Here is a 26,378-nt window from a genome sequence, read left to right on the forward strand (position 1 = left end):
ACAAGTGTTTAAAGCAGTATATATAACATGCAACGCACGCAGATTTCGTTAACAAATTCTTCAAAAGAACCAACATCACAAAAATCAGCAAAAAACTAAATAAAAAAGCAACAACTCAGATACTTCGCTACGACAAAAAAATGAAATGTTTATTATGAGGTTACCTTGAAGAAGTCATAAAAGGTATCAGTTTAAGGGTCTGGAAACCAAGACAGGTTGCGGGAGCTGGGTCTGTTTAGCCTGGAGGAGACTAAGAGGGGGATACGATATGCAACTTCAGATAACTCAAGGGCTGTCCTAAGGAAGATAGAGCAAGCTTGTTGTTTTGGTAGGACCCAAACCAGTGGATTCAAGTTACAAGACAGGGGATTCAGGCTAAATATCAAGAACTACTTTCTGACCCTAAGAGATGTTGAGCAGTGGAATGGACTCTTCTTCATTGGAGGTCTTTAAGCAGAGTGTGGATGGGCATCTGTCATGTATGATCTAGATGAGATTCCTGCATTGCAGAGGGTTGGGCCAGATGACTCTTTGGGCCCATTCCAACTCAACCATTCTGTGTATTTGGAGGTAGATGATAGATGATAGATAGATAGATATAGATAGATAGATAGATAGATAGATGATAGATAGATAGATAGATAGATAGATAGATAGATAGATAGATAGATAGATATGTAAAGGACCCCTGGATAGTTATGTCCAGGCAAAGGTGACTATGGAGTGAAGCGCTCATCTCGCTTTCAGGCCGAGGGAGTCGGCGTTTGTCTACATCTGGGTCGTGTGGCCAGCAGGACTAAACCGCTTCTGGCACAACAAAACACCATGACGGAAACCAGATCGCACGGAAATGCCATTTAGCTTTCCACTGCAGTGGTATCTATTTATCTACTTGCACTGGTGTGCTTTCAAACTGCTAGGTTGGCAGGAGCTGGGACAGAGCAATGGGAGCTCACCCTGTCGTGCGGCTTTGAACTGCAAACTCAAGAGGCTCCGTGCTTTAGACCACAGTGCCACACGCATCCCAGATATAAATCTGCTTCTAGCAGCTGAAATATGCATGGCAGCACATTGGAAGTGGAAAAAACGATTGCTCCTTTGATCTTGGAATGTTACAGGAGGGATAGAGAATGTAGCATTTTCCTCTATGCTGATGTCTTTAAAAAGTGATTAATGTAAAGAACAGGCAAACACATTTGTTGAAAGATGGACTTTATTTGCCAGGTTTTGTCACAGTAAATGTCAGGGTGGTGCTCAACCAAATTTCTTTTTTTCCTCTTATCGTAAGTTTGGATTTGAGGCTTTAACTCTTTTCATGTAAGACAGTTCTTTATCCCCTCTCTCTTTTCATAAGTTCAATGTCCGCTATCACAGTTTACTCTTCAAAGAGTATTGTAGGCAGTGCTATATAGCCATGGCAGAAAAACGAATTCATCAAATTCATCTGGCAAAGGATTTGGGAGAAGTCTCGGAGTTCTATGCATTTGTTTACGAGAAGGAAATCAACACCAAGATGTCTGCAGCGAGGATTGCATTGGGAAATGCAGCAATCAGGGCTTCGGTTTAGGGGAAAGGCCGGGGTCCGCATTCCCTCCAGGACAACTTTCCAGGGGCCACAAACCAGCAGTAGGTGTGGCTTGAGGCAAAACATGGGTGGAGCAACAGAACGCTTCATCCAAACCATGCACAATCCAGAGGTTTGTATACTCAGGTTTCTCCATCTAGGCAAGCTAAAGGCTTTATTACAACTCAGGGACACATTCTGCTAGGCAAAGGCACTCAAGGAAGCAAGCAGAGCAGGGCCAGTGAGAGGAGAACCCCGAGGGCCGGATGGGAGGGCCACATCTGGTCCCAGGGCTACAGTTCATCACCTCAAAGTTAGGGACGAGAAGCTTGAATGGTGTGCCGGAGTGCTCATCTGCAAAGGAGGGCAGAGATATGGATTTAGCACGGGGGCAGGGAACCCTTGGCTTGTCACAGAACTACAACTCCCATCAGCCCTAGCAAGCATGGCATGCCCAATAGCAAGGAATGATGGGAGTTGTGGCAGGCCCAAGGTTCCCCATACCTGACTTAGTGTAAACCACGGCAATCCCCATAGCTTGCTTTGCTGTGCTGAGATTCCTTTTATAGTAAATAAGCCCTCACAGTCAGTTACATAGAAATATGTCTCTGAAGAGCAGAGAGAAGGAAGGGAGCATCCTACCCTAGCAAAAAAATAAAGTGAACCCAGAAAAATACAATATTTGGTATCCAGTTACTATGCCAAACACAAATTAGGCTGCGAGCCTAACCCCACTTACTTGAAAATAAACCCCACTGAATTCAATAGGGCTTACTTCTGAGTAGAAACAGTTAGGATTGCAGTGTCTGTTCCTATTTTAATAATTCAGGATGAGAGAAAGACCCAACTCATGAAGAGATATTTGATTTACATGTCACTGTAGAGAAAGACAGAGGACTCTTTGCTACCCAATATTATCTTCCTTCAAAAGTCAGCTTCTATCGTTCTCTCTAGCTGGCCAGACTACAAAGATCAGGAAGCCCTGATGTGTCTTTTTTTTATTTTAAAAAAGTTTTTATTTATGCTTTTCAAGTTTATACATTTCATTAGTTTTACAATCAATTTAACATTTCAAAGTTTGACTTCCTTCCCCCTCTTTCTGCGGTTCCTTAAATTTATTTCTCAATATCTTCTGCATATCCAAATTCATTTAATTATCTACTTTAAATATATACTCTTATGAAACTGCAGGTTGAGACTTCCGGTTGGCCACGCGATTAATGGTGGATGAGAGCTCTTTTGGAAGAAGGAGCCCTTGCGCTTTGAAGACTGGGGTGACAGCAAGAGCGTCACAGAACCCCGAAAAAACCTCAGATCGAGCGTTCTGAGGACCTGGTGTTCCGGCGGGTACCCCTTGCGACTCTCCTGCTCCCTGGTAAGCTCTAATAAGAGACCCGAGAGTGAGCAGGGTTGGAGACGCGGGAACTGTGGAATCTACTTGCTTTCTTCATCGCGCGAAGCTCCGAAGTCCTTCAATCATGAGCGACCAATTTCTCTGACCAAATTTTAAAAGATTGGACAATCATGAGTAAAAAAGGTTTTAAATTCGGACTGTCAATTGGATTGGAAGGGATTTAAATTACAGAGGTTGATCCCTTTCCGCTGAAGTAGAAGTGAAAGAAGTTACCGCTGACTGAAGCCGTAACTTTAAAAGACGTGTCAAAACTTCCAAGGAAACATTCTAAACCCCTCTTTCTGCAGGGGGAAGGGGAAAAATTTTGACTGAATTGAGAGACCCTGCAAGAGATAGATTTGACAGGGGAATAGACTCTTTCTGGAAGCGGACCTCCCGGTGGGAGAAGGCTATACTCCATTATTGCGTCACAAAGGGAGAGGAAACATTCAACTTTCTTTTTCCGCTTTGGGGACTACAAAGTAACTGCTGCTGCCTGAGCTTGTTAAAATAGTATACAGTGTTTCTTTTACCCTCCTTGAATTGGATATAAGTGTGTAAATGGATTTTGGATGGTTTTTAAAAAGAATAAGAAGAGTAAAGAAATTAAGACTTTGAAAGGGGGGAGCTGCTGAGCTGTCTGCTGCTGCCTGTGCACTAAAAATCTTGTTGACTGTGACTGGGTGAGTTGACCTTGATACTATGGAATAGTTATGGTTAGTGGTGTAGATAAGTCTGAGAAAAGTAAAATGAAAGACAGAAGAGACTCCAAAACACCAAATTTTGAAGAGGTGGTGATGCAAATGTTGTCAGACATAAGAACAGATGTCAGAGGAACGCAGCAGAGTGTACAGGACAGAATTAAGAGTCAGCGGGGGCTGGCAATGCTCATTGGCACTGGTAGGGCAGTAGGTAGGGAGCCCACCTCTAGGTGGTGCCACGGCCAAAGACAGATGGAGAGCCAATGACAGGCAGAGCCTGAGGAGATTTCACCCCTCCCATATCCAAGAATCTGCTGATGTTCTCTGCTGATTCTCCAGGGAGGAGGGGCGGTTTTCTGCTCACTACTTATTCCGCTCCAGCCTCACATCAAAGAGAGAGAGACTGAGTGTGATCTCTGTATAGAGAGCCTGTGTGTGATCTCTGTATAGATAAGGTTGCTGCTAAGAGCAGCTGCAGACACTCAGTGCAGTTCAGCATTTTCATTTTAGACCTCATTTAGCTCTGTATATAGTTATATATTATAGTTGTAGATAGAATGAAAAAGATATTCTACAGAGCTGCTCTCTGAGTGGTTTATGCTCTACTATACTCTGCTGTGTCAACGACTGTCTTCTTGTGGAAGTGAATCCGGTGCTCACAACTCTAAGCTGTGAGTCCACAGCACTTTGACCTGTTTCTGTGCAGAAGGTGGTCTCTGGAAGTGCTACCCAGCTCACTGGCCCAGTTGGGGCTGAAGTGGATGAGTCCAGTTGGTGGCACTGGCTCAGGGGCGATGCTGACAGAGCCTCCCCTTTATTGGTTGCAAGAAGACAGGGGGGAGGGTCCTCACCAGTTGCATCCGCTGCCACTAGTGCCGTCTTCGTCATCTGAGTTGGGAAAGGGCTCTATGAAGTCTTCATCCCAATTAAATGGCCCAAGAGTGACGCTGCTCCTGGTGACTCTTACGCTGTTCTCGGGCGGCTGGCCACTCCCGTTTACAGCCAGGTGTTCAAAGAGGATGTAGCGGAGTCCAGCCTGGCATTCGATAATCCCTTGCGAAATCTGAAGACAGGAGAGAAAGAGATATGCTGAATACGGGGCAAGGATGCCGAGGTAGGAGGAAAACTACCCCCCTCAAAGGTAGGGGTCTTTGGGCTGAATGTGGCCCTCAAGCCTGGCCCCTGGAGCTCCCCTATGGACACTCCACTTACCAGTCCTGCTTGGCAAGTATTTTTAGGGGGCTGGGAGATCTCCCTGACCCCCCCACTCAACCAATATGTCCTGCCAGATTACAAGGGATGCACAAATGTTCACTGTGCACTAGGATTCCTTCTTTTAGCATGGCAGCACCGATGTTTTGGAACTCCCTGCATGATGTTTGTCAGGTGCCTTTGCTGTCCTTCTTTCAGTGCCCAGCTAACCTCTTTTTTTCTTTTAGGCACATCCAAAGACATGCATATAATAATGTGCAACTTTGTTTTATAACATGCATGTAGTCTGATTTCGCCAGTAGTGATTTATGGAAGTGAAAGCTGGACCATAAAGAAGGCTGATAGTCAAAGAATTTTGAATTCTGGTGCTGGAGGAGACTCTTGAGAGTCCCATGGACTGCAAAAAGATCAAACCTATCCATTCTGAAGGAAATCAGTCCTGAGTGCTCACTGGAAGGACAGAACCTGAAGCTGAGGCTCCAATATTTTGGCCACCTCATGAGAAGAGAAGACTCCCTGGAAAAGACCCTGATGTTGGGAAAGATGGAGGGCACAAGGAGAAGGGGACGACAGAGGACGAGATGGTTGGACAGTGTTCTCGAAGCTCCCAGCGTGAGCTTGACCAAACTGCGGGTGGCAGTGGAAGACAGGAGTGCCTGGCGTGCTCTGGTCCATGGGGTCACAAAGAGTCAGACACGACTAAACAACTAAACAACAACAACAATATGATTTTGTTCCTATGTTGTACATTTTGGTTTTTTCATCTTCTTTCTCAGTCATTAGAGCACGGGGCTCTTAATCTTGGGGTTGTGGATTCAAGCCCCATGTTGGGCAGAATATTCCTGCATTGCAGGGGGGTTGGACTAGATGACCCCCACAGCCCTTTCCAACTATGATTCTCTGAACTTGCTTTATCAATAATTTTGTGTATATCACATACAGGTTTTTAAATTTTGTTGTTGTTTAGTCGTTTCCGACTCTTCGTGACCCAGTGGACCAGAGCACGCCAAGCACTCCTGTCTTCCACTGCCTCCCGCAGTTTGGTCAGACTCATGCTGGTAGCTTCAAGAACACTGTCCAACCATCTCATCCTCTGTCGTCCCCTTCTCCTTGTGCCTTCCATCTTTCCCAACATCAGGGTCTTTTCCAGGGAGTCTTCTCTTCTCATGAGGTGGCCAAAGTATTGGAGCCTCAGCTTCACAATCTGTCCTTCCAGTGAGCACTCAGGGCTGATTTCCTTCAGAATGGACAGGTTTGATCTTCTTGCAGTCCATGGGACTCTCAAGAGTCTCACCCAGCACCATAATTCAAAAGCATCCATTCTTCGGCGATCAGCCTTCTTTATGGTCCAGCTCTCACTTCCATACATCACTACTGGGAAAACCATAGCTTAAACTATACGGGCCTTTGTTGGCAAGGTGATGTCTCTGCTTTTTAAGATGCTGTCTAGGTTTGTCATTGCTTTTCTCCCAAGAAGCAGGCGTCTTAATTTTGTGACTGCTGTCACCATCTGCAGTGATCATGGAGCCCAAGAAAGTATTCATTTCTTCCTTCTATAGGCCATGTTTTCTCCAATGAGCTCAAAATGCCATATATAACTCTCACCTCCTTATTTTATCTCCAGGGAGGTAGGTTAGGCTTAGAGAAGACATTGAATGGGCTCAAACTTCGTGGCCAAGTGGGGATTCGAACCCTGGTCTCCCAGGTCATAGTCTTGACACTCTAACTAAAACACCACACTGGCTCCCTCCTTCTGTGATGACCACAAACTCCTTTAGATAAAAATAAATGAATAAGCACCCGCTTGCCCACTTCAACCTCTGCTCCTGTCCATCACTGGAATGTGGCCCCTAGAAGCCTGCATACAAGGGAATGCTGGCCCTCAGATCGATAAATCCTTGCTTCTGCTCCCTACCCCAAGCATTACAGGCTTACAGACCCGACGCCAGCGTGGAGCTTCCGAACCGCGCCCTTCCGTATGGAGGATGTGGAGGAGCTGAAAGTCTGCGTCCAACAGCTTCACGCTAAGTTGATAGCGGCTGCCAGGAGGACAATAATAGCTGGGTTTTTTGGGGGGGGGGGGAAGAGAAAACATCAGTTTCGGCAGAAACCAAACTAGGCATGATTTGAACACTCAACACCAAACCAAGAGTATATATTTCGCGACCGATAACCTCCAGATAAAAAAAATCAAGGCAGCCTAGACCTTTCGATACAAATCTATTCCCATGTACTTGAATGTACAACTTTAAAACAGTTACTTCTAATAAATAATTAGTAGTAATATAGCCAATAATGGCGAATGGCTGTATGCTTATATACATCAATCAGTTTCATGCATGAATACGGCTGACCATTGTCAATGAATGACCATTATTATTATTATTATTATTATTATTATTATTATTATTACAGTCATACCTCGGGATAAATGTGCTTCAAGTTAAATATTTTTGGGTTGCGCTCCGTGGCGACGCAGAAGTAACGGAGCGTGTTACTTCTGGGTTTCGCTGCACACACATGTGCAGATAGTCAAAATGACATCATGCGCATGCGCGGAAGCGGTGAAATGCGGCCCGTGCACAAGCAGACACAGGTTGCGTTCACTTCAGGATGCGAACAGGGCTCTGGAACGGATCCCATTCGTATCCCAAGTTACCACTGTATTATATTTCTATAATGCCCTATATGTGCAGGTCTCAGGGCGGTTACAACATAAAATTGCAATATAAAACCACAAAACACCTAATCAAAATATAAACAAAAACAACCCACTACATTTTAAAAGGACATCGGGTGTCAGTCAGCCAAAGGCCTGGTTAAAAAAAGAACATTTTTGCCTGACACCGAAAGCTGTATAATGAAGGAGCCAGGTGAACTTCCCTGGGGAGAGCATTCCACAGATGGGGAGCCACTGCAGAGGTGGCCCCGTTTTCATGTTGCCACGCACCGGACCTCTCGAGGGGGAGGCACACAATGGAGGCCCTTGGAAGATGATCTCAGGGTCTGGCTAGGTTCAAATGCAGAGAGGTGGTTCTTGAAGCTACCAGCCATGGGGTCTGTGTTCTCCCTTCACTGTTAAGAGGTGGGACACATTTGAATACCAGTTGCACAAGCACAGGAGGCTGGACTAGACAGGTCATTGGCCTGATCTAGGAGGGCTCTTCTTATGTTTGTATGTAGATATATTATTTGGTGTGTCTACAAAACATAAGAAGAGCTTGCTAGATCAAGCCAATGGACCATGGAGTCCAGCATCCTGTTCTCACAGTGGCCAACCAGATGCCCATTCTGGGAAACCCACAAGCAGGACCCGAGTACAAGAACCTTCTCCCTTCCTGCCTTTCCAGCAGTTGTTACTCAGAAGCATCGCTATCTCTGACTGTGCCATTCATGTCTGCCTGCAGGCCCTTTAAGGAGGACCTTATCTCAGTGAGGCACAGCTTGCTCAGGAAATTCAAGGCCTGCAAAGGTGCAAAAAGGCTCAGGGTGCTAACAAAACAAGGTTATTTATGTATGCTACTACTGCGGCCCATATTTTGTTGGCCCCAAAATGGAAAACGAGCAAGGTCCCAACTAAAGAAGAGTGGAAACTTAAACTGATGGACTATGCGCAGCTTGCGGACTTAACATAGAGAATAAGAGAACATATGCTTAAAGAAGACTGGAAAATGTTTGTTGAATATATGGGGGGGAATTGAGTACACTCAAAAACATTGGCAGCATTAAGATAAATTCAACAGTGCAAATAAGTTTGGATGAATGCAATAATGGAATACTGAATGGTTCAGTTTATATAAAATATGCAGGGATTTATGTTATGCAAAATGAACCATGGAAAGAGAAGAAGGGAAGTCATTGATATTTTAAGGTCGTTTAAATGGATATTCTAAAATGTAAAACAGAAAAATTATAGGGGGGGAGGAAGGCTCAGAGTGGATGAACAGTGTTCTATAACCTTAGGTGGTTGGACTACAAGTCCCATCATCCCCAGCACACCAATGGTGAGGGGTGATGGCAGTTGTAGTCCAGTAACACTAGGAGACCCAAGGTTGAAAGGTGTTGGGTTGGACCACACTGCCAGATTTGGAGCTGTCTGGAATCCTACCAGATCCTGCTTTTCAGATTTCTACATTCACTAATTTTACGATCATTTTAACATTTCAAAACTTGACTTCCTTGCCCCTCTTCCTGCGGTTCCTTAAATTCATTTTTAATATCTTCTGTATATCCAAATTAACTTAATTTGCTCATTTATTGATCTATTTTAAAATATATTTAAGACAGATGAATAAATGAACAAATTGTATGTACAGTGGTACCTCGCAAGACGAATGCCTCGTAAGATGAAAAATTCGCAAGACGAAAGAGTTTTTCGTTTTTTGAGTTGCTTCGCAAGACGAATTTCCCCATGGGCTTGCTTCACAAGACGAAAACGTCTTGCATAATTTTCAATGCATTCCTATGGGAATCCGTGCTTCGCAAGACGAAAAATTCGCAAGACTAAAACTCGCAGAACGAATTAATTTCGTCTTGCGAGGTACCACTGTAATTGCAGGTTATTACAACAATCCTGCCAATGTTCTGTTTACAATTTATCTGTAAATATTAAATAACCATTTCCATTCTTTTGTTGTCTTGATCTCTTAGTCTTCCATTAAGTTTTGCCATGTCTGCATATTCCATACGTTTTTGTTCTGTCCTTTGGATCATGCAGCCTCCCCCCCAATAACCAAGACTGGATGCTCTGAACCTACCATTCATTCACGGTGATGTTAGGTCTGGCTTCATCTAACAGCTCGTCCCAGTACCCAAGGTCCTTCAGAATGATGAGCTGAGCCTTGCTGCAGAGCCTAAAGCACAAAGAACATCTTGTGTGAATGTCTGAAGGTGTTTGGAGGATGGATGGCGGTTGATAGGTGGCCTGAGGTCAAATCCCGACAAGACAGAAGCACTGTTTCTGGGGGGACGGGGGGACATGTGGGGGGGGGGTTCCCTGGTCAGTTACCCCATTTGGGTACCTGAGGGACCAGATTTGTAGCCAGGAAGTCATTTTGGACTCACAGCTGTCCACGGACACTAACCCATCACACGCAGCAAAGCATCTGTTGACCCATTGTGGAGAGGAGTCTTTCTTTTTTGCGTAGGAATTCCTCTGGAGGAAACTTTCCACGGGGAGGGCTGCCAAATCCTCCTCAGACAGCTCCTCGGTTTTCCAGTGGCCCTCGGAACGGACCCTCATCGCCCAGGAGTCCAGGCCCTCTGCGGAAACCAAACCAAAATGACGGACATTGAAGGAAGAGGCTTTTGAGTCAGTGGAAGCAACAGAGGAGTCAGCAGCCAGGCAAAGGAGAGGATACAGATCCTGGAGGAACATGCGGGCCAGTGAGGGCAACAGGGGGGATGTTTTAGGCATGATGTACTGACATCACGGGACGCGGGTGGTGCTGTGGGTTAAACCACAGAGCCTAGGACTTGCCAATCAGAAGGTCGGTGGTTCAAATCCCCACGACAGGGTGAGCTCCCGCTCCTCAGTCCCTGCTCCTGCCAACCTAGCAGTTCGAAAGCACCTCAAAGTGCAAGTAGATAAATAGGTACCACTCCAGCGGGAACGTAAACAGCGTTTCCATGCGCTGCCCTGGTTTGCCAGAAGCGGCTTAGTCATGCTGGCCACATGACATGGAAGCTGTACGCCGGCTCCCTCGGCCAATAAAGCGAGATGAGCGTCGCAGCCCCAGAGTCAGTCACGGCTGGATCTAATGGTCAGGAGTCCCTTTACCTACTGACATCACACCCACAAGAAGCAGAAGCAGAAGCAGAAGAGTTTGGATTTGATATCCCGCTTTATCACTACCCGAAGGAGTCTCAAAGTGGCTAACATTCTCCTTTCCCTTCCTCCCCCACAACAAACACTCTTTGAGGTGAGTGGGGCTGAGAGACTTCAGAGAAGTGTGACTAGCCCAAGGTCACCCAGCAGCTGCATGTGGCGGAGCGGAGATGCGAACCCGGTTCTCCAGATTATGAGTCTACCACTCTTAACCACTACACCACGCTGGCTCTCAAGCATCTCACCTCCTTCCCTAAGTCAGGCAGAGGCTTCCTGGGCTTTGGAAAGGTGGTGTCAGGGTTTAATATGGTACTTTAATACTCAGATATACCAGGAACATTTAGGGGAACAGCCTAGTACCTCTAGTCCGCTGACTAACTGCCACTGAACCCTTCCCCATTAGGCCTGGGCAATATATCGATATATCGCCCAGGACCGTTATGTGGGGGCAGACCGCGATGACAGCTTCACTCAGCGGTATATCGCTGGTGAAACGTTCACCGCTCTCCAGTCCCTCTGCCTCCAGCGCCCAGAGGGAGAAGCAAACTAGCTGGGAGCTGGAGGCAGATATACGGCTGGTGAAACCGCCATTGTAGTCTGTCTCAGCAGAGGGAGAATCAAGCTGAACTGGCGAGGTACCAATACGGCACGTTCCTTCCTCTGCTTCTTTAAACTGCTTGGCTGAGGAGTGAGCTGCTGCCCTTGCCTGAGCCAAGCTGTTTTTACAGAGCCCTCAACCCATCAGCGGCTCGCACGAGCCAGCTGCAGGATGAGGGCTCTCTCAAAGTGCAACCCCTCCCCAGCTGAGAGAGCCCAGACCCCGCCTGGCTGCCTTCCTCCAGGAGGGGGTGCCGTCCCTTTCCTCCCAGGAAGATGGCGCCCACCCTCCTGGTGGAAGGCAGCCAGGCGGTTTTGGGGCTCTTTGATGCTGCTGGCATGCCCAGCACTTGCCAGCAGCCCCTCTCCACAAGGTGAAGATACCCCACGCCTTGCGCCCGAGGGGGGGCTATGTCATTCCTCCTGGGGTGAATGACACCCCCACCGGAAGAAAGAAGGAGCGCACCCGCATAGATTCCATGTGCTTGGCTATTGCCACTAGGTTGGTCTTCGGGAGTGAAGGGCGAGCGGGCAAGATAGCTTGCCTGCCCCCAATGCCATCAAAGGTAGAAGCAGCTTGGATCCTTGCTGCTCCAGCATGAGTGGCAGGGACGTTGGGGCTGGCTGCGCCGGGGGCAGTTGTTTTCCAGACCCCAGCAGAGCCTGAGAGCTGGCTTCGCTGGCGCTGGACTGAAAATGCCTCAGCTCCCACAATGAGATCTGTGGTGTTTTCGCCCAGCACCTCGCCGGCTGGGGCCGATGCAGCTTTTTTCAAAATTGTGGTATATCGTCAAACCCCGATGTTTGGCTGGTGAGGAACCGCGATGTTGAAAACCTAGCATTGCCCTGCCCTGTTCCACATCGTTTGCAGCCTTCACACAAATCATTTGTTGGACTGTGACCATTTCCCTTTCCTTATTTATTAAATCTGTATACAGTAGTACCTCGGGTTAAGAACTTAATTCGTTCTGGAGGTCTGTTCTTAACCTGAAACTGTTCTTAACCTGAGGTCCCACTTTAGCTAATGGGGCCTCCTGCTGCCGCCGTGCTGCCGGAGCACGATTTCTGTTCTCATCCTGAAGCAAAGTTCTTAACCTGAAGCACTATTTCTGGGTTAGCGGAGTCTGTAACCTGAAGCATCTGTAACCTGAAGCATCTGTAACCCGAGGTACCACTGTACTGCCCTTCATCTGTAGATCTTGGGGATGTAAAAATACAAGGTAACAAACACAAAACACATAATAAAAACAAAGAACAGAAACCAAGCAATAACCCCCTCCTCCCCATTTCTCCCCCAGCTGAACAGGGATGCACCTTTACCGCAAGGATTCTTGACTAAGTTCCTCTCCCTGTGGGAGTAAATGAAGAAGGCTTTAGACTCTTGGGTCTCAAGTCCGCTCTTTCGCTGGAACTTAATCTTCCACATCTTGGGGTCGTCCACCAGGCGTCGCCACTGGGAGCAAACCAGCCGGCAGTTGCAAAGCAGGTTCCTCGCTGGTACCCGGGCCAGCACCTCCAGCAGGACATGTTCAGGCAAGTCTCCGATAGTCAGCATCTTTCTTCAGAGTGGTCTTTCGGCTGCTTCCAGGGAAGAACCACAAGAGGGCGAGAATGAGAGAGAGAAATCCCACAAGAAGAACAGCAGTGGGAAATAGTTGTAAAGAGGAACGCTGCAACAAAATGTTGTAGCCACGTGCTTCATTCCTTTCCTGCTTCTTCCCCCTGGTTTCTTTCTCTGCTCTAAGAGCCAGTTAAACATTCTGTGCTCTATCCACATCCATCTGCTGCCCCCTTTCATTCTTAGCTCTCCTTCTGCATTTTGTGCTGGCCATCAGGCAATGGTTTTTTCTCCCTGCCCTGGCCCACCTTCCAGACCTAGGAGGAGCCTTTCCCAGACCATGCAGAAGCAGCTGGGAAGAGAGGAGTTCAGCGATATTAAAATTATTATTATTATTATTGAATGTGCTTTTGCTTCTCAATTTGTATTGTGTTACTTTATGCACCGTGACTTGCTGTTATTTTTATTGATTATAGTTTAGAAACTGTTTATTGTAATTGTTAAGAGTGAATTTGTACTTAATTCTTATTCGCTGATATTTAATTTCATTGTGCACTACTATATCCCAATGGGTTATCGAAGAACGCTTTATTGGATATAAGTTGTTCATTTTAAAGTTGTGTTTTTATTATGACATAACTTTTGTATGTCATAATATTGGACTGTTAGAAGGTGCACGATCTTTTGTCATTTCTTCAGCCTGTGGAGAGTGATGTAGAAAGGTGGGATACCAATTAAGAGTGAAATGAAATTAAATGAAGTGAAATTAAATCCAAAATTAGCATATTACATTTAGAAACCATTTAAATCAGCCCCACTCCCCAAATAAAACAGCACCCACCCAAGTTAAAACCCCACCCCCCGTTAAAATGTTAATTTAAACAGGATTATTATTGGGTTATATCCAACATCAGTTGCCTTCAGAGATGACCCATTAAAATGAGTGAAACTGGCTAACGTAGGCCCATTCGTTTCAATGGGCCTATTCTGAGTAGCCCATTACTAGCTATTGCATTTCACTGTTCTGTATTGACAAATTAGTACCCCTGCCCTTCTGTGGCTAAGGGTCTAACAGGGATCTTCTGGATAGGCCAATAAATTTAATTCTGAGCATCCCCACGGACCCCAAAACGCAATTACTCCATGCACATGGCAACACTTCATAGCGAGGGGAGGGACTCCCATCAGAAGTTCACACGTATCTGAAACCCTGGAAAAAACAACACGAACTTATACTTAGAAGGAAGAAAAGGAGGAGGGGTCGCTCGGCACATGCTCAGAGGCCATGCCATCACTTCTACTGCAAACAGGTCCGGAGGGCAGGAGAGGGCGGACCCCCCCCATACAAACTGAACCTCTCAGGCTCCACTTCTGCAGATTCCTGCCTCAGACTAAGGCACCGCTTGCCTTTTTCCTGAACGTCCCCTCCCTCCAAAAAAAAAAACCAGGCTTACCAGAGCTGGAAAATGCGCAAGAGCCACGCGGTGCCCGCAAGACACTCAGCAGCCTTGCAAGAAAAAGAAACTGAATGTGAACATGGGCGACGGGGCAGGAAACTCTCGGGGAGGGTCCCCCAAGGGAGCACCACCCCTTGGAGGCCAGGCGAGCAGGGGATTCGTGCCTTTGCGCACGATGATGCGCCTCTCGGATTGAGCGCGCCCCGGTCGAGGGCAGAAGCTCTTCTCCAAAGAGCAACTGCAATTCCCAAATCCACTTTTTCCTGAGTTTACTGGGAAGGAAGTCTATCTGCCTGAGCTCAAGGAGGCTAACTTCCAGAGCACGGTTGCAGAAGGACCCTATAAAGCCTTCGCTGCCAGGATGGAGAGCCCTGGCTTAAAAAAAAGCGCTATTATAAATACTGTAGCTTCCAAAAAATCCATGCACACGTCCAAGGAGCGATCCCCAAGTAAGGCTTATTTGCATAATATGACGAGACTCTCCTGTCGCCCCGCCCCGGATTAAATGAAGCCCTGGTGGCCAGAATCAGCTCGGAACCGAAGCGTTGCGCGCGCCTCTGAGCTTTGCATCTGGAGGCGCCTTAAGCTATTAAACGATTGAAGCGGGAGGGGAGGGACGCGGTTCCTTTGGAAGGAGCCAGCTGACGTCGAAGGGGTGTCATCGTATGCAAATGATCCAGGATTCCCCTCCTCGAGGCGGAGATTGGGTGGTGTTATCTGATATCAGAGCAGTTTCACTTCCTCCTTGCATTCTGGGCACAGAACCGGGCGCAGACGACTCTTTTTCCCCCGGAGGTGAGGTGGGGCTTCCAGGTGTCATGAGCTGGAGTGCGGGGGGGGGGGGTGTTAGGGTAAATCCATGGGAGGGTTTAATTAAAACTTTTTTAAAAAATAAGGAAGGGGCAAAATTTATAATTTATCTTAAAAACCATTGTAAACAGTTAAAATCGTTAGTTTTTAATAGTTTTAATAATAACACTTGCAGCTTAATGGTGAATTTTGGATATAACGGAGATGTAAAAGATCTGGATTATTATAATTAAAGAACAGGGGTCAGCAAACTTTTTCAGTGGGGGGCCGGTCCACTGTCCCTGAGACCTTGTGGGGGGCCAGACTATATATTTTTCGGGGGGAGGATTAAATAATTCCTATGCCCCACAAATAACCCAGGGATGCATTTTAAATAAAAGGACACATTCTAAAAACACACTGATTCCCGGACCGTCGGCAGGCCGGATTTAGAAGGTGATGGGCTGGATCCGGCCCCTGGGCCTTAGTTTGCCTATGCATGTAAAAGATGCAGGAGGAAATGACTAAAGATAGAACCCACAAAGGGGAAGAGGAGATTCTCCAGGAGATTCTTTGGAATCTTGTCTTTATGATGCATGTTGGATATGCGAGTGTAAAATGTTAATTCGAAAAACCAAATAAATAAATTTGCAAAAATAATAATAAAGCACTTTTGGAGGGGGGAACCAACAAAAACGTTATTCTCATCATCTAAGTAAGCAAGCTTGCATTTCCGAGGGCAAGCTGTAAATACAGTATTTTTTGCACCATAACACTCACTTTTTTCCTCCTAAAAAGTAAGGGGAAATGTCTGTGCGTGTTATGGAGGGAATGCCTACGGGTGGCATGCCTACGGATTTTCCTCCTCTAAAAACTACGTGTGTGTTATGGTCGGGTGCGTGTTATAGAGCGAAAAATACAGTAAGTATTTAGTATAAGTCAGTACGGTAAAAACGCCCGCATCAGAAACAGTCTCCAATAGCACAAGTGGCCACAGTTCCTCTGAGCAGGGAAAGAAGGAACTTCCCCCATGATCAGAAAATAAGCAGTGATGGCCACCAACAGTGGAAGGCTGTGGGACTCTCCTTCCTTGGAGGTTTTTAAGCAGAGTTTGGATGGCCATGGATGCTTTCGCTGGGATTCATTCCTGCCTTGCAGGGGGTTGAACTAGATGACCCTCGGGGTCCCTTCCAGCTCTAGGTAAAGGTAAAGGGACCCCTGACCATTAGTTCTAGTCGTGGCCAACTCTGAGGTTGCGGCGCTCATCTCGCTTTATTGGCCGAGGGAGCTTCCAGGTCATGTGGCCAGCATGACTAAGCCGCTTCTGGTGAATCAGAGCAGCACACAGAAATGCTGTTTACCTTCCCGCCGGAGAGGTACCTATTTATCTACTTGCACTTTGACATGCTTTTGAACTACTAGGTTGGCAGGAGCAGGGACCGAACAACGGGAGCTCACTCCGTCGCGGGGATTCAAACTGCCGACCTTCTAATCAGCAAGTCCTAGGCTCTGTGGTTTAACCCTCAGCGCCAATCGCATCCCCAGCATCTTCCAGCTCTACGATTACATAATAACTTGGATGGCTTTAAAAGAGGATTGGGGAAACTCATGGAAGAAGATGAGGAGATCTGTGGCTTGCTAGCCAGGGTGGCTGTGCTTTGCCTTCACAGGTGAAGGCAGCAATGCTTTTGAATGTCAGTTGCTGGATGTGCTGGTATGTGCTGGTAACCCGAGAACCGCGGTCTAGGTCCGGTCCAGAATCTGTAGGTTCTGCTAGGAGTCAGTCCAACAGGGTCAAGGCAGGACACGAGACAGGAACCCAGGCAAGGACAGGTACAGGATCTCAGGCAGGGTCTGGCATACAGCAATGTATGTCGGGGTACCGGCCAGTCCTGATCCCCTGGTGACTCACCTCCCTGTTTTGCCCAAAGGTGAGCTCTCCTCCTGTGAGTACTCAGGTCTCTCCTCTCAGACCTTAGTCTCTGCAGCTTGGGAGACATCGGTGGGTTACTAGACCCAGAGGCCGCCTCAGCCTCTCCTGACCCAACTGGTAGTGGAGCAGCTGTAAGTGATGGCCCAGGTGATGACAACGAGGTAATCCCCGCATCTGGAGCCAGGGCAGGCTCAGGCCCCTGACTCGGCCCAGATGGTGTTTGTTGCAGGAGAACCTGTGCAGACTGGGACCCTTCAGGATCAGGCCCCAGACTTGTTTCAGATGATGCCTGAGGCAAAGGATCCGGTGCAGACTGAGACTCCTCTGGTTCCGAGTCCGAGCCCGAGTCCCAGGCCATCACATTGGAAACCACAGATGGTTCTCTGGCTTGTGGGCTTCCTTTGGAAGCATCTGTGAGAACAGGATTCTGGGCTAGATGGACCATTGGCCTGATCCAGCAGGCTCTTCACATGTCTCCATGACCTTGTCTAATCCTTATTTATTTATTTTTAAATTTATTTATTTGGTTTTTCAAATTAAAAATTTACAGTCACGTATCCAACATACAACATAAAAACAACATTCCAAGGCACCTCTTGGACTTCCCTCCTCCTCTTTGTGGGTCCCATTGTTAATCATTTCCTCCAGCATCTCTTAGGATAATCCAAAATCTTTTTTACCTCTCCATTGTGTCCAAAATTCACCATTAAACTGCAAGTGGTATTCCAATCCTACTAATGACTTTAACTGTTTACAATGGTTTTTAAGATCAGTTATAAATTTCCCCCATTCCCTATAAAAATTTTGGTCTTCCTGATTTCTGACTCTTCCGGTCCTTTTGGCCATTTCGGCATAGTCCATCACCTGGATCTGCCATTCTTCTCTGGCGGGGACTTTATCTTCTTTCCATCTCTGTCTAATCCTCTTTTAAAGCCATCCGAATCTGCGGTCGTTGCTGCTTCTTGCGGGTTGCGAATCCCAGAGTTTGAGATGCTTTCTCTTCCATTTCTTCCCCCGCCTCGTGGCCGCCCTCAGACCTTTCCCGAAGGAAGATGGTGAATATTGAGGACCTTCCCAAGGAGATGCTGCTGGAGATCTTCCTTCGGCTCCCTTCCTGGTTCCTCCTTCGCAGTTGCCGTCTGGTTTGCTCCGGGTGGCGAGACATGGTGGACACTCTGAACACGGGATGGAAAGAGAAGTGTGAGCAGGCCAGCTACCCACTTGGGGTGTTGGCCGGTGCTCTCCCTGACTGGAAGACTCTCTACTTTCTTTGCAGAATGAAGAAGAACCTCATTAGGAATCCCTGCGGCGAAGGTGGGGAGCAAGAACTTCTTCCAGACTTCTCCCACACCATAAATCTTAATAATATAATACTATTTTTTATTTATACCCCGCCCTTCCCGGTTCAAAAACCGGGCTCAGGGCAGCTAACAACAAATTTAAAACACTTAATTATAAAAGCAGCATAAAATACAGTATAAAATCATGAATAGCAATAAAATTCAAAATTCAAAAAATAAGCATTAGATAGGGATGCAGGTGGTGCTGTGGGTTAAACCACAGAGCCTAGGACTTGCTGATCAGAAGGTCGGCAGTTCGAATCCCCGGGACGGGGTGAGCTCCCATTGCTCGGTCCCTGATCCTGCCAACCTAGCAGTTTGAAAGCACGTTAAAGTGCAAGTAGATAAATAGGTACCACTCTGGCGGGAAGGAAATAGTTTTGGTTGCCTCGGGTGATTACCTTTATCTGGAGACAGTGTTCGTGTGTAGGGAGTGCAGAAATCCCAGGTTCAATATCTGTATGTATCCTTTCCTTTCACTGTCCTTTTCTTTCTGGATTTGCCACAGAGGGCCTGAACTCCTGGCAAATTGGGCCAGATCAAGAAGAGGCCTGGGATGTAGGGAAGCTATCAAGGGATGACTCTCCCTTTGAGGATGGAACATGGTGCTTTGCTGCATTTAGCGGGTAAGGAGCACGTTCCCAATCAAATGAATTTGGGGCGGTGGTGGTATGTGGTTTAATAATAATAATAATAATAATAATTTTTTTATATATATCCCGCCCTCCCCAGCCGAAGCCGGGCTCAAGGCAGCTAACAACAATAAAATAATACAACATTCTAAAATCATTTCATTATAAAATTAATTCAAATCAAATTAATGGCAACCATTGGGCTAGAGTTCTGTGAAGATTGCCAAAGGAGGGAGTCAGGCTGCTCCCTGACCAAAGGCCTGATGGAACAGCTCTGTCCAGCAGGCCCTGCGGAAAGATGTCAAGTCCCGCAGGGCCCTAGTCTCTTGTGACAGAGTGTTCCACCAGATCGGAGCCACAGCTGAAAAAGCCCTGGCTCTGGTTGAGGCCAGCCTAACCTCTCTGTGGCCTAGGACCTCCAAGATGTTTTTGTTTGAAGACCGTAAGTTCCTCTGTGGGACGTACCAGGAGAGGTGGTGCCATAGGTACGAGGGTCCTAGGCCGCATAGGGCTTTAAAGGTCAAAACCAGCACCTTAAACCTGATCCTGTACTCCACCGGGAGCCAGTGCAGTTGGTATAGCACCGGGTGAATGTGATCTCGCAGCGAGGACCCCGTAAGGAGTCTCGCTGCAGCATTCTGTACCCGCTGGAGTTTCTGGGTCAGTCTCAAGGGCAGCCCCACGTAGAGCGAGTTACAATAATCCAGTCTGGAGGTGACCGTTGCGTGGATCACATGGTTAGGTCAGGGCGAGAGAGGTAAGGAGCTTAGTAGTTACTTATTTGTCCAGTGGGAGTTTGCTATGGGGAATTGAAACTTTACATGCTTTCGTGGAGGGTAAAAGCTTCTGAGTTGGGTCGTTGAGTTTGTCAAAGTCAGTAGGGCATGGGGTCGGGAATGGGTTGCAGCCTGGGCCAGACAGAGAGGTTTGGAGGGCTGCAGTAGGTGCTGGGGCCTGAGATTTCCCACCAGTGCTCTCCAACCCAATATCAATGGGTCCACGTAGGTGATGGTGATAATGGCTTTGATCTCTTTCAGGCCCTCACCCAAAAGCCAGGTCATTGTCTTAAAGGATCATGGCTACTGGGATGAGCTGATGGATGAAGTCAAGCCAGATATTGTTGTGAAAGACTGGTGAGTGCTGGAGCTGGTGATACCAGGGGTTGCAGGCTGGGTAGCCCTTCTTGATAGCAGAAGCAAAACGAACCCCTACGGTTGGGGTTGCTCATCTGCCATGATTTCTGGGCAAAGTGAGGAAAGCAATAGATAGCAGAACTCAGTTTAATTTGGAAGCAACAAGTTCCTAGTGGTTTCAAAGATCTCAGGGCTTCACCTCCTTCTCCTGAATTGTGCCAGCTGGTCCCTATAGGTACAACTGTTTTGAAACTGGTGCCCACATTTTGATTTTCCTCTTCCTTCCTTGTTCCTTTTCTCTCTTGTGTGCTGCAGATTGCAAGCCTGCGAGAAGGGGTGGTCTAGTTTTCAGTTTCAGTTCTGTGTAAGCTGATCTGGGGGCTTTTTTGGCTGAAAAGCAGGGCACAGATACCCTTTGTTGTTGTTTAGTCATTTAGTCGTGTCTGACTCTTCGTGACCCCATGGACCAGAACACGCCAGGCACTCCTGTCTTTCACTGCCTCCCGCAGTTTGGTCAGACTTATGCTGGTAGCTTCGAGAACACTGTCCAGCCATCTCAGCCTCTGTTGTCCCCTTCTCCTTGTGCCCTCCATCTTTCCCAACATCAGGGTCTTTTCCAGGGAGTCTTCTCTTCTCATGAGGTGGCCAAAGTATTGGAGTCTCAGCTTCAGGATCTGTCCTTCCAGTGAGCACTCAGGGCTGATTTCCTTAAGAATGGATAGGTTTGATCTTCTTGCAGTCCATGGGACTCTCAAGAGTCTCCTCCAGCACCATAATTCAAAAGCATCAATTCTTCGGCGATCAGCCTTCTTTATGGTCCAGCTCTCACTTCCATTCAGATTTTCTAAATAAATGCATAATAAGCAGGCAGCTGCAAATTCCCCAAATGCGATCAGCTCTTTTTTGCGGGACCGGTTCCTCCTCAGAAATCGCTCATGTGTCGTTTTGTGCCCCAAAATAGGTGCGACGTCCTTGACGAGGACCCCTACAACTACATTCTGCACGTGAAACTGTTGTCTGCTGATTCTGAAGTCCTCTGCGAATGTCGCGCTGAAGAGTTGGTCTTAAGTGAGCCCGGAGAGACAGAATGGAGAGAGGTAAGCGGGAAAAGGCATCAAATCGGCTCTGGGATATTAATGTGGGCCTTGAGTAAATGGTTCGTGAAAACGTCAGATCCTTCCACTTTCTTTTGTTGAACTGACTCCTAACCATTCCTTCTCCTCTTTCCTCTCTAGGGCTTGTATACATTCCATAACTACCCTGCCGGAGTCCGTTACATCTATTTTGAACACGGAGTGACCGGTGTGGACTCTGGGGGCCTAACTAACAGCAGCATCACTGTGGGACCCAGATTTCCCTAGAAAGAGGAGGAACCACCAGAAGGGGAAGACTGTTCCACTCATCTGCTTGAGCAACAGGGCGGGGAGACACACAAGGGCTCACTCTGTTGTGTCATTTTACACACACGCACACAAACACGCTTTCCAGCTAAATCGGTTACAATCCTGGGTCCTACATCTGTTTCCCTGAAGTTGTGTTTTTATGTAGTTTTCAGATGATCAGCATTTTTTTTTTAAAGGGTGTGTGTGTGTGTATGTTATTTTGTAAGAGAAGGTTGGGAGACCCTGCAAACAATATTATACTGCAAAAAAGAAAATGCAACCAGCCCACGGTATTGCAGTTGCGTTGAGCAAATACATAACGTGGGACTCATCTACACAGCTGCAAATGAAACGTTTTAAATGTGTTGTAAAGTATACAAATGTGACACTAGATGGTGACAGCGAACTATGCAAAATTCAATGTATTTTTAAAAACATGTTTGTTTGTTTTTTAAAAAGCATTTTCCCATCGTGGGTTTTGTTTGTGTGTGTAGATCCCACCGTGGTTAAGATAAAAGAAAGTCCTTCTTTACACAGCTCACAGGTAAGCTATGGATCTCTCTTCAATAGGAGACAGCAATGGCTACCAATTTGGATGGCTTTAAATATGAGATCAACATGGAGGAGAGGTCCAGTGCCGAGGGCCTTCTGGCTGTTTCCTCGCTGCGAGAAGCCAAGTTACAGTGAACCAGGCAGAGGGCCTTCTCGGTGGTGGCACCCGACCTGTGGAACGCCCTCCCACCAGATGTCAAAGAGGAAAACAACTACCAGACTTTGAGAAGACGTCTGAAGATGACACTGATTACAATAATATATTAAACATTAAAATCTTCCCTATTTTAATATTATTTTGGAAGCCACCCAGAGTGGCTGGGGAAACCCAGCCAGATGGGCGGGGTATTAATTATAATAATAATAATAATAATAATAATAATAATATAATAATAATAATAATAATAATAATAATAATAAATTTTATTTATATCCCGCCCTCCCCAGCCGAAGCCGGGCTCAGGGCGGCTAACAACACCAAAATAGTGCGACATTATAAAAGCATTATAAAAATTAATTAAAATCAAGATTGATGGCAGCCATAAAGTTTTGTAAAGGTTGCCAAAGGAGGGAGTCAGGCTGCGCCCTAACCAAAGGCCTGGCGGAACAGCTCTGTCTTGCAGGCCCTACGGAAAGATGTCAAGTCCTGCAGGGCCCTTGTCTCTTGTGACAGAGCATTCCACCAGGTTGGAGCCGCAGCCGAAAAGGCCCTGGCTCTAGTTGAGGCCAGCCTAACCTCTCTGTGGCCTGGGACCTTCAAGGTGTTTTTGTTTGAAGACCGTAGGTTCCTCTGTGGGGCATACCAGGAGAGGCGGTCCCGTAGGTACGAGGGTCCTAGGCCGTATAGGGCTTTGAAGGTTAAAACCAGCACCTTAAACCTGATCCTGTACTCCACCGGGAGCCAGTGCAGCTGGTATAGCACCGGATGAATGTGATCTCGCAGCGAAGACCCCGTAAGGAGTCTCGCTGCGGCATTCTGCACCCGCTGGAGTTTTTGGGTCAGTCTCAAGGGCAGCCCCACGTAGAGCGAGTTACAATAATCCAGTCTGGAGGTGACCGTCGCGTGGATCACAGTAGCTAGGTCAGGGCGAGAGAGGTAAGGAGCCAACTGCTTAGCTTGGCGGAGATGAAAAAATGCCGCCTTTGTAATAGCTGCAATCTGCGCCTCCATGGAGAGGGAGGTATCGAAGATTACACCCAAACTCTTAACGGATGGTGCTGGCACTAATTGCACCCCCGCAAGAGATGGGAGCTGCCCCCTCAGTCCCATATCATCCCGTCCCAGCCAGAGGACCTCTGTCTTCGAAGGATTTAACTTCAACCGGCTCCCACGTAACCATCCAGCCACAGCTTCCAAACATCTGGTCAGTGTGTCTGGGGCCGAGTCCGGGTGGCCGTCCATCAACAGATAGAGTTGGGTGTCATCAGCACCGCTGATCCCCGCTGAGCCGGCGGATGACAGCTCTGTCTCCGCACTGTGTGCGGAGAGGGAGATGTCAGAGCCCTTCTGCTCTCTATGGGGAATCGGATGAGAGCGGACCGCCTGTCCGCTCTCGTCCGATCCCATCCGATCTGATCCCCACCCAGGACGGATGGAAAATAGGGTGGACACAGTCCGGTGCCCGCCTAGTGGGCGAAAATTTGACATTTTTTAAAAAAATCTTTCGAATTTTTCCATTTTTCCCACGGCACACCAGGCAACATCTTGTGGCACACTAGTGTGCCGCGGAACAGTGGTTGAAAAACACTGCTCTAGCCAACTGAGCTATCCAGAATGCAAGCTGAATAAAGAAATGAAAGTGAGGAAGTATTCAGATTTCTAGAGGAAATAAAGTGGTACCGCACTGATGAAAACTACTCAGCCTGAGGACCTCATTCCCTTCCGGAAACCTCATGCCTGTGATGGGAGGGGCCAGAGACAAAGGGGCGGAGCCACGAATGCAAATTTTACCTTTGTCCACACACTTGCACACTGCTCTCTATTTCCCATCTAGGCAAGCAAGAGGCATCAGAGGAGGGGTTTTTTTCATATTAAATTAGTATCCCGCCTTCCCTGCAAAGAGCTGAATGGTGGTGCTCACAACTGTCCCTTTGTATTATCCTCACAAGGACCCTGTGAGGTAGGTTTGGCTGAGAGGTGGTGACTGGTCCAAGGCTAACCTTCGTGTCTGAATAGGGATTTGAACCCTTGGCTCCTAGGTCCTGGTTCAGCAGCCTAACCACAATGCCACAGTGAAGACACCTGAAGGAGCATCTCCACCTCCATCGTTCTGCCCGGACACTGAGGTCCAGCTCCAAGGGCCTTCTGGTGGCTCCCTTGCTGCGAGAAGCCAAGTTCCAGGGAACCAGGCAGAGGGCCTTCTCGGTAGTGGCACCCGCCCTGTGGAATGCCCTCCCACCAGTTGTCAAAGAGAAAAATAACTACCAAACTTTTAGAAGACATCTAAAGGCAGCCCTGTTTAGGGAAGCTTTTAATGTTAAATAGGTTATTGTATTTTAGTGTTCTGTTGGAAGCCGCCTAGAGTGGCTGGGGAAACAACTTTATTTATTTATTTATATATATTTATTTTTATTTTATTTTTATTATTATTATTGCAGTGACAGGGGAAGCTTACCTGGTTGAACATCTGCCTGTCATGCAGCAACTAAGTACACCAAGTCCGTACAAGAATTATAATCGTCGTTAACTTCTCTTAACATAATTGTCTAACAGCAATGTACTAAAAAAAATTAGTTGTGAGAAATAGATGATGCGGTAACACTCACTTTGGAACTCCCTGCCTGTTGACATCAACCAGGCATCTCCTCTGTACTTTTTTTGAGGTGTGTGTGGCTTAAACACCTTGGGGGGGGCAATGCACAAATTTATTTATTTATATTTTTCATGTTTATGCATTTCACTAATTTTACACCTTTCCCTAATTTTACAATAATTTTTGACATTTCAAAATTTGACTTCCCCCTCTTTCAGCAGTTCCTTAAATTTGTTTTTAATATTTTCTGCATATCCAAATTAACTTAATTTGCTCATTTATTCATCTTATTTAAATATATACTCTTAAGGTGTAAATGATGTGGGTGGCACTGTGGTCTAAACCACAGAGCCTAGGGCTTGCCGATCAGAAGATTGGCGGTTCGAATCCCCACGATGGGGTGAGCTCCCGTTGTTCGGTCCCTGCTCCTGCCAGCCTAGCAGTTCGAAAGCACGCCAGTGCAAGTAGATAAATAGGTACCTCTCCAGCGGGAAGGTAAACGGCATTTCCATGCGCTGCTCTGGCTCCCCAGAAGCGGCTTAGTCATGCCGGCCACATACCCGGAAGCTGCCAGCTCCCTTGGCCAGTAAAGCAAGATGAGCGTCCGCAACTGGACCTAATGGTCAGGGGTCCCTTTACCTTTAAGGCTTAAACACCTTTTTGTTCATACAAGCCTATCCAGACACATAGATGTTGACATCACTTTTGCTGTTGATTTTACATGTTTTTAACTGATTTTTTTTTCTTAAACCTGGTCACATTTCTTGTAAACTGCTAGGCTTTCTTACAATCAAGTGGTATGCACATTTTGTTAAATAAAAGAAATATCATCAAAAACTCAGGGTAAAGTTTACAGAAAATCAAATCCATGTATGCGACCACAGTGGCTAGATTGTTACTTGCTCCCAAAATGGAAAGAAACAGAAGTCCCAGCAAAGTAAGAATGGATAATAATAATAATAAAACAACTTATGGAATATGTAGAAATGGCGAAACCTTCCTGGAAGAATATGAAATCAAGATAACAAACTGTTTTTTCTAAAAGAATGGAAATGTTTTATGGAATATTTACAGATAAATCGTAAACAGATAAGCTCATTGGCAGGATTATAGTAATAACCTGCAGTTTTATAAGAGTATATATTTGAAGTAGATGAATAAATGAGCAAATTAAGTTAATTTGGATATGCAGGGGATATTCAAAATAAATTTAATGAACCGCAGAAAGAGGCGGAATAAAGTCAAGTTCTGAAATGTTTTTTTAAAAAGGTAAAATTAGTGAAATGTATAAACTTGTAAAGTATACATAAAATTTAAAAAAACTGAAAAAGGAAAAAGAAAATCCAGTATATGGAAAATGCCTCTCCCGCCACCTTGGTGGGAGACGCGATTGAACTCTCGATCATTGATTTGCCACTGGCATGGGAAACCTTCTTTTGGAAGGGGAGTGACGTTGCAGACGCGTCACTGAATGCAAATGAGCTGGGGTTCCCCTTCTCCGCCCCGCCTAGGAAGGAGGCAGCGCTTGGCTTCTGACGCCTCCCTAGGTTATCTT

At 46.6% G+C, this 26,378-nt stretch overlaps 2 protein-coding genes across 4 annotated transcripts; one reads left to right on the forward strand and one right to left on the reverse strand.

Moving 5' to 3' along the window:
- Nucleotides 1–1,195: 1,195 nt before the first annotated feature.
- LOC309376910 (F-box only protein 44-like) lies at nt 1,196–14,896 on the reverse strand. The gene is made up of 7 exons (XM_081923842.1): nt 14,307–14,896; nt 12,609–12,875; nt 9,955–10,132; nt 9,628–9,723; nt 6,810–6,930; nt 4,510–4,721; nt 1,196–1,918 (listed from the first exon to the last, which is right to left on the reverse strand). Coding segments are annotated over exons 2-7 (849 nt in total). The 5' UTR covers nt 12,850–12,875; nt 14,307–14,896; the 3' UTR covers nt 1,196–1,917.
- A 69-nt stretch (nt 14,897–14,965) lies between these two features.
- Nucleotides 14,966–21,987, forward strand: LOC309376904 (F-box only protein 44-like). Of its 3 annotated transcripts, none has more exons than XM_081923832.1 (6): nt 14,966–15,122; nt 18,067–18,345; nt 18,880–18,997; nt 20,041–20,136; nt 21,098–21,233; nt 21,372–21,987. In XM_081923832.1, the coding sequence occupies exons 1-6, from the start codon at nt 14,975–14,977 to the stop codon at nt 21,495–21,497; spliced, it is 903 nt and encodes a 300-aa protein (XP_081779958.1). In that variant the 5' UTR covers nt 14,966–14,974; the 3' UTR covers nt 21,498–21,987. The 3 variants fall into 3 exon arrangements, with proteins under 3 accessions (XP_081779958.1, XP_081779959.1, XP_081779960.1); XM_081923833.1 differs by having other exon boundaries at nt 14,966–15,104; XM_081923834.1 differs by having other exon boundaries at nt 15,086–15,104; nt 17,965–18,345.
- The last annotated feature ends 4,391 nt before the right edge of the window (nt 21,988–26,378 follow it).

The sequence above is a fragment of the Podarcis melisellensis genome (genome assembly GCF_964234715.1).
Source record: "Podarcis melisellensis genome assembly, chromosome: 8".
NCBI lineage: Eukaryota > Metazoa > Chordata > Lepidosauria > Squamata > Lacertidae > Podarcis > Podarcis melisellensis.

Bases quoted from the DNA above. Each gene is read 5' to 3' on its own strand.
- LOC309376910 (XM_081923842.1), bottom strand. From the start codon at position 12,849: ATGCTGACTATCGGAGACTTGCCTGAACATGTCCTGCTGGAGGTGCTG. The intron at 10,133-12,608 runs GTGCATCCCTGT...TGGTTTCCGCAG, and splicing joins CAAGAATCCTTGCGGTAAAG to AGGGCCTGGACTCCTGGGCG. The intron at 9,724-9,954 runs GTTAGTGTCCGT...TTTGTGCTTTAG, and splicing joins TGCTTTGCTGCGTGTGATGG to GCTCTGCAGCAAGGCTCAGC.
- LOC309376904 (XM_081923832.1), top strand. From the start codon at position 14,975: ATGCAAATGATCCAGGATTCCCCTCCTCGAGGCGGAGATTGGGTGGTG. The intron at 15,123-18,066 runs GTGTCATGAGCT...GGCCGCCCTCAG, and splicing joins AGGTGAGGTGGGGCTTCCAG to ACCTTTCCCGAAGGAAGATG. The intron at 18,346-18,879 runs GTGGGGAGCAAG...GATTTGCCACAG, and splicing joins TAGGAATCCCTGCGGCGAAG to AGGGCCTGAACTCCTGGCAA.